The 15,919-nt window shown below is 41.1% G+C and overlaps 1 protein-coding gene across 1 annotated transcript in view; it reads right to left on the bottom strand.

The window, feature by feature from the left end:
- Nucleotides 1-1,372: 1,372 nt before the first annotated feature.
- The window catches only part of IL6 (interleukin 6), a 39,695-nt gene continuing 25,148 nt past the window's right edge, over nucleotides 1,373-15,919 (bottom strand). The window contains exons 2-5 of the mRNA XM_027684633.1: nucleotides 5,187-5,501; nucleotides 4,969-5,082; nucleotides 4,614-4,760; nucleotides 1,373-2,769 (exon numbers count right to left, since the gene is read on the bottom strand). Coding sequence (XP_027540434.1) covers nucleotides 2,578-2,769; nucleotides 4,614-4,760; nucleotides 4,969-5,082; nucleotides 5,187-5,501 — 768 coding nt within the window. The 3' untranslated portion in view covers nucleotides 1,373-2,577. The remainder of the gene's footprint in view (nucleotides 2,770-4,613; nucleotides 4,761-4,968; nucleotides 5,083-5,186; nucleotides 5,502-15,919) is intronic.

Raw genomic sequence — 15,919 nt, 5'->3', positions numbered from 1 at the left:
TCTATTGAAGTGTTGAGGTATTTCATTGTGGCTTTCATGTAGTTAGGAATGCCCATTTTTACTCTTGTTCTGTTTTTTTACATGTTTGTGCTGGTCTGCCAACTAAAATAAAAGCCTATGTGTGTTTTTTGATTGTTGACAAATACTTCCTACACAGCAAACTGGATAAAGGACGACTAGTTGGGTCATTTGAGAGGCCCCATAACATGTTCAACAATGTTTAGGTCTCCTCTGACTTCCATCTGAATTCCACCCCTGCAAATCTTCCTGTGCCACAAGCACCAGTGAGTGTTGGTTTCAGCAAGCAGCGCTTATCCTGGCGGCAGTCCCTGAAGTTGGCACTGTGACAGCAGTGATGGCCAGCAAAGCGGCTGCTGCATTGAAGTGCTCCGAGAATTGCAGGTGGCTGTGGAGGAGCCACATGTAAAATAATGGCAGCTCTGCAGCAACACCTCCAATATCCTGCACTCCAGGAAGGACTCAAAAGTTGACCTCCCCACCAAACAAGTGGTAATCTTTGCTCATTTTCTACATCCTAAAACGTGGCAGCATTTAGATCTTTACTACAGTTGCAGACCACCTGGGGTGGCTGCCAGCTGAAGAGGTGTGGGTGCTTGTCTATCAATTGCAAGGGATTTCAGTACCTCGATTCATAGAGGCTTTCTGGCCTTTAAGGAGGAGATCAGTGCAAGTTTGTTTCGCTCCAGTGTACATAGTAATTAATGGTGATCTCAGGAAGCCCCTTCTACTGGGAGAGGTGAAACCAGGAAATGCCTTTCCTTTTGGTCAGTCTTTTTTTTATTTTTTTCTCCTTTCTGTTTTCACATAGTAATAAGGTCCAGTGTGGGATCCACATTTGGGTCTCATAGCTGTTATTGTGATAATAAGGGCCGGAATGATCACTAACCAAATGGTCACTAAAAAAAAATCTCTGTGAAAGGAAGCAGTGAAAAAGCCAAACCAGGCTTTCCTATGTTTCCTAGCATGTGCCAGGACAGCTAAAGCAGGATCTTACGTGCTGTGAGAAAAGCGGTTCACCACAAACATCTTTAAAGTGACCACCTTGAGGTCTCCTCATTCTTTTTCAAAATGTTGCACAACTTAAGACAACAGTTTTACCATATTGGGCAAAGCAGTGGTTTTGTTTGTTTAGAGCATCTGAAATGTGGGTTGTGAGTGGACTGGTCACTGTTTTGGCATCCCCAGTGGTGGAATGCATATGTGGACAATCAGATCGCTCAGAGGAAGAGGAGAATTTACTGGCATCCTTATCCACATTCCAGGGCATGCCTTTCATCTCCTCATCTTCACTGCTGTGCTGGAAGAAAAAGAGAGAGGGTAATTAATATTCTATGAATTTTAGAGGCAAAGCTCGAGTTACTTCTGCTGCCTGCATCCGTTGTGTGGCCTGTGAATTCCTCAAAGTTTGGGTGTACCTGGTACCTGCACAGCTCCAGTGCTGCAGGTGATGCAGCTAAGGAAAGTTTCAGCAGTTTGATACTCAGGCTTAGGTCTTGTTTTGTTTTGGTTTTTTTCTATACAGTATTAAAGAATATGCATTCATGGTTTGTGGCCTGTCCATCCTAGTGGAATATAAAAGACAGATGCATTGTGTCATCCATGGTCATTGACATCTCAGCAGCAATATGTTGATTTATAGCACCTAAGGAAAGAACCTAAGATTTTTTTTCTGTTTCTTGAGAAAGGAGGGAGAAATGTTTAATCAAACTTGGAAAATTCCCTTGGATGACAGCAATAAAACTAGTCAAAAGATAGTATTCATGTCAAAGTGGTTAATGTGGTTGTCTCACCATTTTATTTATTTAAAAGAGATTGTTAAACTTGTAAGAAGATCCTTCCAAAAAATTACAGTTTTATGGAGTTTTCCTTATTAAATATAGGGGACTTATTGTTCATTTGTTTCTCAGGAGCAATGGTAGTTTATTGTGTACATTGTTAAGTTCCATGTTCACTACATCTGGTTCCTTTATGTCCAATTTTATGAATTATATGTTGACCAAGTTGTCTGTGTATGTGTGTACATACGTGCTATGTAGATAACTGAACTAATTATACAGATAAATTCTTGAAAGTGGTTATTCTGATAATTGCAGGCATTAAAAACTTGAATATATTAGAGTGCCTTAATCTTATTTAAAGTTCACACGGGTTATACAGGCCTTTTTTAAAATCAGCTTTTATTTGTTTTAAAAATATAAATAAGTCATAAATACCATCTTTCAAATAGTTTAGAAACATAAGATATACAACAATTTTTCTGGGTTCTGAAAATATTTTTTTGTTGAGTACATATTAAATAAGTTGCTATTCTGAATAGTACCATTAGAAAGGAAATAAAATGTCCTTTGCTTAAATTATTTCTAAATATTGAAAATATAAATAAGAAACATTAGAAATTAATAAATATTTTAAATACAATAAATAACTTCCTAGAAGGAAATAAGAATGTATATAAATGCAAACCATTGTTACTATTTCTGGTTCTTAAAACAGAACAACACTCTCGTCTGCCACATGACAGATGTGTAACAAAGGATTGTGCCTGAACTAAAACATTTAGGCACTGAAACTCCTGGTATTTTTCAAATAGCGCACAGCCCTCACTGTTTTCTCCATAAATGAAGTAAAGTCTCGGAGGATGAGGTGGATGGTGATTTTCTCTATCCAGGTCTTACTGGACTTCAGCCTTGTGCGGAGGGATTCCTGGGTAGCTGCATCTGGGATGATCACTTCTTCGGGATTGATCACCTATGAAAAAAGACAATATTGGGGGGATCCTGGTTAAAACATTGTAATTGAGCTTGTTGGAGAGCATCAGTTTGTGTATTCCCAACCAGCTGCATATCCACCCTTTCTGTACTGCAGACAACAGCCCTCCCTGGGAGCTGTGCTTCTGTGCAGCCATGCTTCTGTGGAGGGGTTTGAGGAATGCTGATGCCTGCTACGATTCCTGTGTAAGAATCTCTGATCTATACTGTTTGCTCTGGTTTGAATGCAACGTCCAGCATTGCGGTCCAACACTGCACTGAGCAGACCAATGCACCTCTCCTGCTGTCTGTCAGTCCTGTGGGGAGGTGGGAAGGCCCTGATCATGGTCTGTTCTAACCTGTACTGGCTGCTCCATCCTGAGTCACATAAGCTGACACTGGGAGTAAAAACTCTCACGTTTTGTAGTAGATTAACAGTTTCCAAAGATGTCAAACTTTGTTTAGTTGCTTAATTCTTACTTTCCAGGCATTTAGTCACAGAGGAGACTGAGTGCCGCCAACTTTCACTGATGTGTGGGAGCACAACTACAAGATGAGTGAAAGGAGTTATGTACTTTATTATTATGCAAGCCTCCTTCTGGAACATCTTTTTTTTTTGTGAAATATAAAATATAAATATTCTTTCTGTCCAGACTACTTGGAAGTGGATTCTGATCACTCCCCCTGTTACTGATATACCCAGCTCCTTGTTGCACTCTGTAAAAGTTTGTGTCTGGATATCCAGACAGGTATTGTCCTGGTGGATCTATCTAACCACAAGTGATAGATTCTTGCCTTAAATAGCAGATTTTTCTCTCATAAAGAAAAATTTCCAACTTGAAGATGAAGACTTTTTCTCAAAAATTTTGTAGTTTCTGCAAGTACAGGTTTTGCTTTTGATCACTGTGTTTAATTCTGCCTATTTAATTACATTGATTCTACTAATTTTCAAAAAACCCCTTAATCTCTCTCAGTTATGAAACAAACTTTCTGCAAACTAATATGTCAAGTTGGAAGCCAGTAGTCAATTGCTGTCTTGTGATGGGGCTGTTATTCTCAGCTAGCACTGTGTGAAAAAAGCAGTTCAGCTTCCTTTCACTTTAAAGAATGATGGGCATAAATCAATGTGTTAGGAAAGGTATGACAAACAAACAATGGGCTTTTCACATGCCAAAAAGCACCTTGAAGGAAATAATACCCGAGACTTCTGCAGTCCTTATGTGGGTGATTTTTACTTGGGCAAATAGGTTCCCCAATGACAAAGGAAATATTTATGTTAAGGATTATTAATGTGAGCAAGAACTACAGGAAATAAGTGAATTTTTGAAGTGTGATCTTTCAGAGCTCTCCAAAACATGGAAAATGTCTGTCAGAAATAAATAGCATTTATTTTACCAAGTCAAAACAGCATTTGTCAAGAAAGGGGTTTTTTTCATGATCATTACAAGCAAAATATGTGCTTTTTAATAGGCAGCTATCTTCCTTGATTTTTAAGCTACTGATAGATATCTCAATATACCATACAGCTTGGCTTAAAAGTTTGGTTTGGAGAGTTTTAAAGATCAATAATATTGTAAAAATGTAATTGCCTTTTTTTTAAATGCATTTAATTGGTTTGGAAATTAGAAATTCAATAGAAAGTAGGAAGAAGAGTTGTTCTTTAAGAAAAGAAACCAAAACTTTGTAAAACCTCTAAGTTAGTCATGAGGATAAGATCTGAGCATAAGGAACTGTCACCTGTTGTTTCAGTGGGAAATGTTCAGCTTCACATAGCATCCTGTGTCTCTGACTGCACATCAGTATTAAGCCATAACAGTTATCAGAGTGAATTTAAAACCAACTCACCATCTGTCTTATGGTATGTGCCAGGTGCTCTGTACTATAGGATAGCGATTCAAGGTTTTGGTTTTCACTAATAAAAGTTTCTTGCACGTATTTGAGGTATGTCTGAAATGTATAAAGCCCGCTGGAGATTTTTTTCAAGCATTTATCCTGAAATGAGAGAAAGGTGAGAAAGTCACTTACAGCTCAAAATGCAATGCTGTGTGCAGGTTAGCAGATGATGCTTATACAGAGTGTGGACGTCTGGCTAAAGCCAGCTGGAGCTGGCACAAATCTTTAGGTCAACTTCCACAGTTTTTTTTTAGCAGGCAAAAGTTGCCCCAGGCACATAGGGTTAGACGAGAAAGGAGTTCCTTGCCTCATCGAAGCCGGCGTGCAGACACCCGTCTTCCTCCGTCACTCTGGGGAGGTTGAGGTTGTTCTGGAGGAGCATTTCCATGCTGTTCTCGCAGACGGTGAACTTCTCGCACATCTGGGGAGAGACACCAAGAAGTTTCGGTCGCACCTTGGCCGGAGGCAGCCCCTCCTGGGCCGGGTGTGTGCGCGAGTGCGAGCCCACGGGCCGCCCGTACCCACCTCTCGCTGCAGCTGAGCCGCCCGGTCGCGCAGCAGCTGCGCCAGCCGCAGGCTGTGGGGCAGCGCCGCCCGCCGCGCCACCGCCTCCTCCGGCTCGGCCTCCCCCGAGGAGTCTGCGGCGCCGGGCAGCGGGACGGCGGCGGCCCGCAGCAGCAGCAGCAGCAAAGGCAGCAGGAGTAGCGGCAGCGCGGGCTGGCGGCGACCGGAGCGGGCACGGGCGCAGCCACAGCTCGGGGCGAACTTCATCGTGCGGCTTCTCGGCTCCGGCCCCTTCTCGTCGGCGAGGCTGGCGGGTTGAATGAGCTCCGGGCATCCCTGAACGTGTATTTATCGAGGGGGCTTCGAGATTATTCATGGCCTGGGAAAATCCGGCATGAGAACACGGAGGGGGGGGGTGTGTGCTTGAAGGAGCGTGCCGGCTTGACACTGTTGGAGAGCGGGATTGTGAAACGGGGCCGGTGGGAACATGAAGTAATCCTGCTCCGTAATTCCTTGACGGCTGGGCTGCCCCCCGCACACACTGCCGGCTCACCTGACCCCGCGGGGTCTCGGCCAGGGCCAGAGCTGAAGCCCCCTCGGTCCAGCTATCTCTGAGCCTGCCAGCTCCAGCCGCACAGAAAGGCTTGGAAATCACCTACCTATTTACATGTGTACACTATATATGCTATATACTTTCTGGTATTTCAATATTTTAAAATTTATATTTTTATGTTTATTTAAAATGTATGGTTTAAGGTTTTATGAATTTTTTATGATGTATATTTATCTCTGTATTTCAGCTATTTTTATTGTATATATATATATGTGAAACTAAATGCCCCTGTTTAGGTGCAGGGTATGTACAAGTTGTAAGTTGCCTCTTCCCCTGTGAACTACATATGGGTAGATTAAATACATCACATTCATACACTTTAAGTGGACCAAAACCAGCTCCCACAGCTCCAGCAGGAGGGTGGCTGCAGGAAATGCCATGAAGTTCCCTGTTATCTACTGCCTTATCTTTTTCTACCTACCTGGTCAGTGTTGTAGGAATTTTAACCTTTCAGAGGGACTCTTCACCCAGGGCAAGTGTGCCTGTTTAGATCAATCTTGTAGAATGCAGACTGAGTCAAACTGGGCAAGGCATGCTGACATTGAACTTTTGGAATGTCTTGAACTGATTTTGGCCAAACTGACTTTTTTTTTTTTTAATATGGAATCAGTTCTGTTTTGTCACATAATGAAGACCAGAGTGAGAACTGATTCTCCTTTGGGAAGTGCTAAGAGGCGAGTGCAGAGTGAGGAGAACAGAACGTGGGGCATAAGAGAGGTGATAGACAATACAGTGACTAAATTTGGGTGTCCTCATTTGGATTCTCCCTTTAAAAAAAAACCCACATACTTCTAATTCATTTTCAGCTTGAATTCACATTCAGCTTGGATAGAGAGCCTCAGGAACGAAGCAGGGTACTACTGTTTTTTATTTAAAGTCTCGTTCTGCCAGTAACAGAAAGGGAGCTGCAGTAATTTTGCCCAGTTGAGAGATATTAGAGCTGGAATACAAGTGTGAGAGAGCAGTTTTCAACTGAAGCAATCCGTCTCTACCCAGGTCCCTGAGCACAGCAGAGGGGATATTGCCAGAACAGTATCTGCTGTAATGCTAGCTCTCCCTTACTAAGTCTGTGGAGTTAGGCATAGAAGAAAGCATACCACTGGCAGTACATTTGACTAGAATCAATTAAAAGATCCTATTGCAATGGTACAAAAGGATTAAAACAGCCAGACCAGATGAGCTCAGTGCCTGGTATTTGCCTTCTGATGACCATCAGAGGCAGGTACAGCAGGGAAGGAACTCCTGCCTACCTCTTTTTCCATTTGCGATAGCATATGGATGTACATGTCTCAGAGAGGGATTTCCTTCCACTGCCAGGCGACTCATAGGCTGTTCCCTGCAGACAGTCAAACTTTTCCTTTACCTAACCAAAGTGAAAATACTGCTCTTAAAATGACCAAAACTTGGTAGAAGGTTGTGTTTCCTTCAGAAATTTTTTTCAGCAGGCATTCTGTAATTGAGTCTTGTCTGTAGCTCTGTAAGTTTTAATTTTGTAACCTGATTTTTTGGGTTGTCATTTTCTTATTGTGTCATAAAAGTATCTGTTCCTTAGCAATTTTCAGAGAACATTTTTGTGATGATCACTATTATACAGTCTTGATGATGTGTGTAGTTACATTTTAAGAGTGAAATAAAAGCAAGTTTCAACTGTTGTTCCTCACATAAAAGTCTTCAGTTATTATTTTCTCATTTTGGTGTTTTGTTTACTTTTTTATATGAATGTCCATGTGACTTTTCAGAAGTACAAAGTATACTTACATGCTCCAGTGGAAGTTGCTCATTAATGCCTTAGAAACTCCATTTGATAATCTAGGACAAAGCATAGCATTCAAGGGAAGAAGGAACTGGAATTTACACAACAGCATTAAAATACTTTTTCTATTGCTGGGGACAGTTTCTTATGGAAAATCACTTATTTAATTGGTACTGTACATAATAGAAATACTTTACACTGATCTATCTATAATAATGGTTAAAGTTTGTGGAGTGCTTAAAGGAGGTCAATTAATCCACACCGTACTACACTGAGTTACACTGATTTATCAGTAGTCACGTTGTTCAAAATGTATTAAGCCCTGAACAAACAGCACTTGCTCATGAGTTAGATACAGGTCAGGAGATCTGCCTGGTATTTGAAATGCATGAGTAGTATTGCTGAGACTCTAAGGCGTAGTTTCTAGATACCAAGGAATTTCTTTCCTGCATAACATCTCTGTAATGCTGCCGATTACTGTTCTTGCATCCTTTTATTTCTATTGCACTTCATTTCACTGTGGAGGTTATTTTTTTCCTTGGCATTTATAGTATCAACCAGATGGCTGCATTCTGACATGTAAAACCTTCCTAAGGTGCGATTTCAGAAATTCTCAGTGTTTATCCAACTTTTTCTTCTGTCTGAGAAATGAGAATTACTCCTGTACATTTCTGTAGGAGCAAAGGGTCCAGTTCTGAATGTTCTAAAAAATCTCTCAGACTTTCCACACATGAAACTGTTCATAATTGAAGTCAAGTGTGAGTTTATAGCCAGCGAGCCAATCCAGAATCATCCCATGTGTCAATCTCTTGTTTCCTAGGATCAGTGTGCAACTCACTGACCTGCTCTGGAACAGGTTCTGTTTCTTCTAGAATTGCTATGCCCGGGAGCAAGCCCATGCCACTTTTGCTCCCGATAACCTGGGAGATTTGTAGAGAGGAGGCTGTTTTCAGGAGAGGTGGCTGACAACAGCATGGAAATGGTACTGCCACTAAAGAATTCAACAAACTGCAGAGCTATCATGGTCAAAGCTTGTCTCCCCTCTTTTGTCGGCTGTCAGGCACATGTCTGCAAGGACCCCTACCATGGGGCAAGGTAAAACACAGCAGCAGGAGACCTTGCTTGCTGAATACTGTGAGTCACCTAAATGGCTACATAAATAGCATTCCTAAATAGAAAAATAAGGTATTTTAGTAAAGTAGAATTACTAGGGTTACAGTATGTTCCACATTGATTTGTGTGTTTGCTTTGACTGTCTTTCTCTTTCTAATAATCTCCACTATGCTACAGTAGTAAGCCACTGATGCTTATGATGGATTATGACTTAAAATAGTACTGTTGATAGTAAGAGAAGAAATACAAATGCAAATATGGTGTTCTTCTATAGAAGTGTTAGATTTTGTGTGGAAGAAAACGCCAATTGTCAAAAGACTGTTCAAGAGGGATCATGACAGTGACTGAGCAAATAACTTCCAAATGTCTCCAATGAGGTTGGAAAGCTGATGTCCAGTTCCCCTGACATATTTTTGGTTGAATTCCTCAAAGCTTAAAATGAGGGAACTTGAGTTCCTACAGATCTTGTAAAGAATGTCAGAGTTCTTTGTAGTGTTAAACCAAGCTGCCCTGTGCTGTATTTGAAGTGAACAGGTTGAACAGGTCAGTAATACCCTGTGTTCATGTTTCTCATAAGCAAACATTGCTTTGACAAGCTGCATGTCACCGAAGACCGCTGGAGCACTTGACTAACAGCCTGTTGCTTTTGTGGCTTTGCAAGTTCTTTGGTTCTCTGTTGGTTGTTTGCCAGGGAACTGCAGAGCTCTTTGGGGATTTTTTGGTGAAAAACTCTGGGGATTGCTCATTTTTCTTTCCTTAAGGAAAACATGCATCATTTTTAAACAAGACTAGGTCTTATTACAATAAGACCTAATTTTTTTCCCTGAGTGCATCATATGCAAATACCATGGATTTCCTTGCCTTGAGCTAAATCAGAGGTCTAAAGAAAAAATGTTTGCTCACCTTTAAGTTACGTCCTGGTTTTCAGCTTTATCTGCTTAATCTCAAGAAGAGGAATCATGCCATGGTCTTCTCTAGTCAACTTCCAGGCATGCAGGTGGGCAGTCCTAGGAGAAAGAGGTCCTAAGGATAACTGTTCTTGGGGAATATCTGAATGCTACAAGTCACTTTAAGTAGACACATTATCAAGTCAAAATGATTTCAGGCATTTTAATGCTGGAATGGGAACATTGTGACACTTGACAGTGAAACTAGATTTGCACTAGGAGCACTTTGCTATTGTGGCTGCACCAATAAATGGGATCAGGAAGCAATTCCACAACCTTTTCTTATGGAATGAAAGTAGCTGTTGCTTTGTCTCTATCACAGTGCAGTGTGTGTGGTGTGGTGGGTACCTCTTCATAGGGCTACATCAGGCACCAGATCAGAGAACTGGATGTGTTAGAAATACCCCAGTGGCCTTTGGTCTTTCACAAGCACACTTTCACAGTACCTGCATGCTGTTATTCAGCTTATTTGTGAGCATCACCCACTGTGGCAACACGCTGTTTTGACAAGGATCCCATTTGATGAGTATTGTGTTTTGAATTTTGTAGGGCTGTACTTCTAAAGAAAATCTCCTTCCCCTTTTAAAATAAATTGACTGTAAATTCCACTTGTGTTCAAGGAACCTGTTTGTTCCCTTTGAGCTCTCTAAGCATAAAAGATGAAAATTCAAAGAAATTGTATGACGAAGCAGAAAAGTGAGGGGAAGTCGCGGGGGAAGATGAAGAAGCTGAAAAGAGAACACAGTGAGGAGCCTGAGTGTATGGGAGGTACTGAATGGTGTAAGTATTTATCTTTATTGTTTGCCATTTTTAACATAGTACATTAGACGTAGATTGTGTTTTACAAAGCATTCAAAAGGCAAGTTCTCCCTCCAAGGAGCTTGCTCAATGCAAAAGGAAACTGAAGGGGTGCCAATGTTTATCCATAATCACACTCATGAAAGCATACCAAGTCTAGTTCAGCTCAGTAAATAGAGGATCTATTCAACTCTTATATAACAGTTCATATGTTGCTCAATGAGATATCTGTAAATCTAAATGTGTTTACCCTTGTTCATGACCAATGTTTTTGTGCCCATAATCTCATTACCAGACCTGTCTTGCTTGGTTTGACATGTAGCTCTGCATCCTCATTTCTTTCCCTGGTGATTGCCTTTCTGTGACATTGTAAATTACCTACACATAACCCAAGTCACTTAATGAAATTTTTGGTTTTTTCCTCGATAGCAGCAGTTTCTCTCCGCATTGAGAACAGAAGTTGGGTGGTATCAGCAGTTATTTTTGCTAGTGTATGCATAATGATGCAAGAGAGAGTATTTCTCATCCTTCGGGGAGTTTTATTTCTACCCCAGAGCTTAGAATAGGGAAATAATGCTGAGTGTGGGTATTTGTAATTTATATCCCGTCTGAGTACAATGAGACATGTAGACTGTCCAGCTAGAGGGCTATCTTTTACATAATCTATAATATGGTAGTACTGCTTAACAGGACCACTGACAAAGTAACTCCCTTATCAGAATCAAATGCAAGGCTCCAGTGCATTCCTTTTGGGAGAAAACTTTTCGATAGTACTTTTTATGTGTTGGAATTTTGTCTTAGCTGATGCATAACTAGAAAACCAAAATGCGCTATGCTTGTGCAGTAAGTGTTTTGTGGTTTTATAAAAGTTTTCTAGCTCAAGGGTACAGTGGAGCTGCTGTGGAATTTGCCACTTTAGCCATATATTTGGCCTTACAATCTTGTTGAGAAACCTGAGTATCACTACTCAGTGCTGTACGCATTGGGGGTTTTGGGTCTTTCTTCCTTTCTGGGTGAGTTCCAGCAAACTCCTTTACTCTTCTAAACTGAATTCGTGAATGGGAACCTACTTACTATAGCAGGAACTCTTTCTAATGACATGCCAGCGCACTATAATAGCATTAGTAGGTTATGCTGGATCTGTAATATTCACTTTTCTCACACTGATGTTATTGAAGCAAAAGTATCCTGGGGGCCAGGTTGGCTATAAAGACTTTGATCCCATCACCAAAGGATTTGAGTGGTCTAGGTCCAACTACCTTTTTCCTTTGGATGGCCAATTGGGTGGTCTGATGCTTTTTGTTTAGATTGCTCAACCAGGATGTGGGAGATGTTGAATCATATCCCTTCCCTATTTAAAGGGATTATGAGCCCAGATTTACTCCTTTACAGGAAAGTCCCCCAACTCCTAAGAATCATGACTAAGATGTTTTTCTATCCCTCCTCTTAAGGTGAACCTTTTTTGTCTCAAAGAGGAGGTCAGGAGCCTGTGTGCCACCTTGGTGGGTTGACTGGAATTCCAGGGGAAGTTTGCTCAAATATGTAGTACGAGAAATTCGGACCTTAGGCAGAAATGGAAAGTGATTCCCAGGGAGCACTCTGACCTCAGAGCTGTTGAGTAAGCCTGGGTATGGGTAAAGGCCTCGCTTTCTCCTCTCCTTTTGGAAGGAAGAGCTGGTCTGTATGGTGAAACTCAGGAGGATTGGGTGTCAGACCCTCCCTGGCAAAGGATCCTGGCTGCCTGGCAGAGATGCCTGCTTCCTGAGAGGGAAAAGCTCCTCTCCCTGGAGTTTCTTATAGGCTGGTGCAAAAGCTCCTCATACAACACACCAGCTCTCGCACACCCCTTCCTTAGCAGAGGCTCTGTCCATGCCTGGCAGGGGAACACCACAGCTCTGCCTACTCTGGTCAGGCACTTCTCTCTGTAAAGTCCCCTGGTATCGCTCATCCAAAATGCAGAATGTACTCCATTTCCCCTGCTGATGTTAAAAATACGTGCGAGACCAAAAGTTAAAAATAAAAACCAGAAGCAGTCAAGTTCAACTGCTTTGATACGAAACTACCCCCCAGTCCTTCCCTATGCCTGAAGCTACCTGTGACAATGGCAGTTTTGGTGTGGAGAAGGAACTTGTTGGTATCTCCTTTTGTACTTTATCTCAGCATCATCAACTGTCACTTCCTGCTGCTCTTACTTTGATCATCATTGTTACTTACAAGTGCTCAAATCTTGGGATTTCTATGGTCTACTTTTTTCTGGTACTTCTTGTCTGGACTTGTCAACACTTTGGAAGTGCCTAGACTTTCAAAACATGTCTATATGAAGGCAGCAAAGGGTATTCTCTTTATTCCCTATGAATACAGTAACCATTGGTAAACATGAACAGAGAGCAAAGGCCTTGGTCAGAATTACAGGCATTTTTAAGAAAGGATAAACTGAACTTTTGTGTTTCATTTCGCAATATTTTCATTATGTGTTTGCAATAGTTTATGCAGACTTTCTGGTGAGAAGTCAGATGTTTTATACATTTTGTAAAATTACTACTTTCTAAAATTGGATTTTCTACTAGTTTTTTTCAAAGTCATGTAGAAGACATTCCATGGAGACTGCTATGCTGTTACCAGCTGCATGCTAAGTCTCCCATTTAACCTAGGTGCCAAATGGCTATTTAGTAAAATCTGCTGCTTTCTGTGTAACATTTAGCATGTGGTTCCACAACTTGATATGGAAACACTGGTGTGCTACCCCCAGGCTTATTCATTATTCAAATCTAGTTTAAAGCTCTTGCAGTGAGCCCTGCTAACTCCTGGGAAGTGGAAACATGCTACCAAATGGGTGCAAACGTGGGAAAGATGCTACCAAAAAGAGTATCACTGCCAGTCCGTAGTCTGACTTGTGCCACGAGTCACTTTTTCTCACTGTCCCATGTGTGTCAGTGTTGGTGTTTGAGCCGTTGTATCAAACTGGGAAGAGGATCTAGTTGGAAAATTCCGCCAAAGGAATTTAACAGTTTTCATTAGGATCTGTTCTGTGATCTGAGTGATGATCTGTCTGCCCAAACACTTGTGTCAGTATGAAGGAGCAAGCTGCAATGCCTGAGTCCTGGGACAGTATTAGTAACAAATAATAAAAGTCACTGTGGTTTTGTGTTGAGCATGAAAAATGTTATACCTCATCTCAACATTCACATCTCACACCTCCAAAGCAGTGCACTCTTGAAAACATATTAAAAAAAAGAGAAAGTTGTAACACATTGATGTGGTCATCACTTTTTATTAACAGACAAAGCTAGTAGCTAAAATCAATTTGAATTCATGAAGACTTTTGTCTTCCCACCTGCTTTCAATTCCAGACAATGTTGTGGACATTATTATTATTATCATTATCATTATTGTTATTGTTATTGTTATTGTTATTATTCCCTGAGTGGTCTTTTTGGTCAGCTCTACCCCCTTGCCCATGGAAAGCCATTGCACATGTTTTGAACTGTTGTAACTCCACTGATTTTGACAGGACTTCTCTTGTCTGATGAAAGAGCAAAGAGAGTCATGATGAAGAGTTTTGCAGCCACAGCCTATTGTCACTGCATGCTTTGCCATCTGAATAGGTAAGTCCACAGCTGACAATTTTTCTGCTGAGCAATGTGATGGAATTGCAAGACCCTTTAGACTGCAAAGTTCATGGCTCCTAACCTTCGGAAAGCAGAGCTTTTGAAAGGAATGTTGATTTGTGAACATCTGGTTTAACTACAGCTCCCAGTGCTCTTGGGTCTACTGAGAACCTCTGCAGAATAAAAAGCCTGCAAACAGTCAGTAAAACAAAGCTGATTTTCCTGGCTTCTGATGATGACAAAAAAAATGCATGGAAGGCTCCTTTAACTTCTCTAGAATTCCATTACTTTTTATTTGGTGTTTGATATCTTCCTTATTGTGTCCCTATTGAGAAAATATTTGTAAATCATTCCCAAGAACTAGTCAGAGGGATAATGAAAATATTTACTTCTCAGAAGATTAAGATTGGTGTCACATGGACAAAAGCTGTTTTAAAACTTTCTCAAAGGCATGGTAAAATTACTTGTAAGAGAGTGAACTCAATGGCAACATTTCTATTGAATTCATTATGAAACAGGCACTGTCTTATATGTAAAAGGAAAGACCAAAAAAGTGGGAAATGGCTTCTACCCTCCCTCCTACTATATAATGTACAATTATATATGTGCAATTTGTTCACTCTCTTCTGAGCCTCAGCTCCTTCTTGTCAAGCTTTGAGGAAACTTTTTTAAAGGCAGTACCATCAGAACCAAGGCTAGCATAGTAAAAAATAGATCTAATTTTTGGAGATACCACAAGGAGGAAAACAAGTTAGATCTTATCAGAAAAGGAGGGATTTCTAGCTGTGAATATTAGATGACATCTGCTTGAAGTCCTTTGCTTGCTATTGATGCAGGACACTTTTTTTTGCCAGGGCACAAAGTCACTCTGCTTGTTCTGCCAGTTCTTCCTTCGAATTAGTCCCTTGAGCAGTAGTAATTTTGACATAGTTTGGAGTAACTCTTTTTAAGGTGTGAAGATTATTTTTTTAATTTGCAAAAAAGGTTGCAACACTTCTAATTTGTTCAGTAAGGGCCTTTTCCTGAATAGCTCCTCCTGACATCTGTAGGAATCTGCAATCCCACAGTGCTATGTCTCTTGATACATCTGAAGTTTGCTCTTAATTCCCTACTGATACATATACTTTTTGTAGCCCTGAACCCCTCTCCTATGCTTAGGTTCTGTTTCACCAAATGTGTTTTCTCCAAAATCAACTTTTGCCTAGGATGTTTCTTTTTGTGGTATTGCATGCAGTATGTAAAAAAAGCATGATTTTTTCAGCTATGTCCCATACCTATATTATAGACAGAGTTGTACTACACTGTGGTATAGTCAGCAGTACTGTGTGTCAACTATACCGACAGTAACAGAAACAAGGGGACAGCAGAATTGGTTCACCCACCGGGAGGAGAGAACATTCCCACTCCTTGGATTCAAGCTTCCTTGAGCTGATTCACAGCAAAGCTGCAGAAAACTCACATGGTATTTCACAGACTCAGAGAAAGGGGGAATCAGCTCCTCTCCCTGCTGTGAGACAGACAGCAACTATGATCACACTTCACTCTGTAGTGGAGAAACTCTGGCAGAGGGGTGGTCTCTAATGTAAGTTTTACCCTTGGCTCTGAAAGGAGCCAGATGATGGCTTCAGGCACTTCGCATGGCCTGGAATTGTTCCTGATTGTATAAATTTCTCTGTTCCAATACTGATTTCCCCAGCTCCTTTCACAGTGTTATCTTAGATATGGACAAACACCAAGCAGGTACTTAGCCCCATATTTCTGAGTAATCCTGTTGGCACCCATGGTGATGCTGGGCCCACACAGCAGTGGGACACATGAGGATGTCTGCTGGGCTAGGGCTCTCCTGAGACAAAGCTTTTTAAAGGTATGTTACCTGAAGCCTTCAGCTTCAGCACACATTTCTCAGCACACATGAAGCTGGC

This window comes from Neopelma chrysocephalum, unplaced genomic scaffold (assembly GCF_003984885.1).
Source record: "Neopelma chrysocephalum unplaced genomic scaffold, ASM398488v2 Primary Assembly neopelma1_67, whole genome shotgun sequence".
Classification (NCBI taxonomy): Eukaryota; Metazoa; Chordata; class Aves; order Passeriformes; family Pipridae; genus Neopelma; species Neopelma chrysocephalum.
The sequence above is the reverse complement of the archived record's forward strand: the minus strand, read 5'-3'. Positions and strand labels throughout refer to the sequence as shown.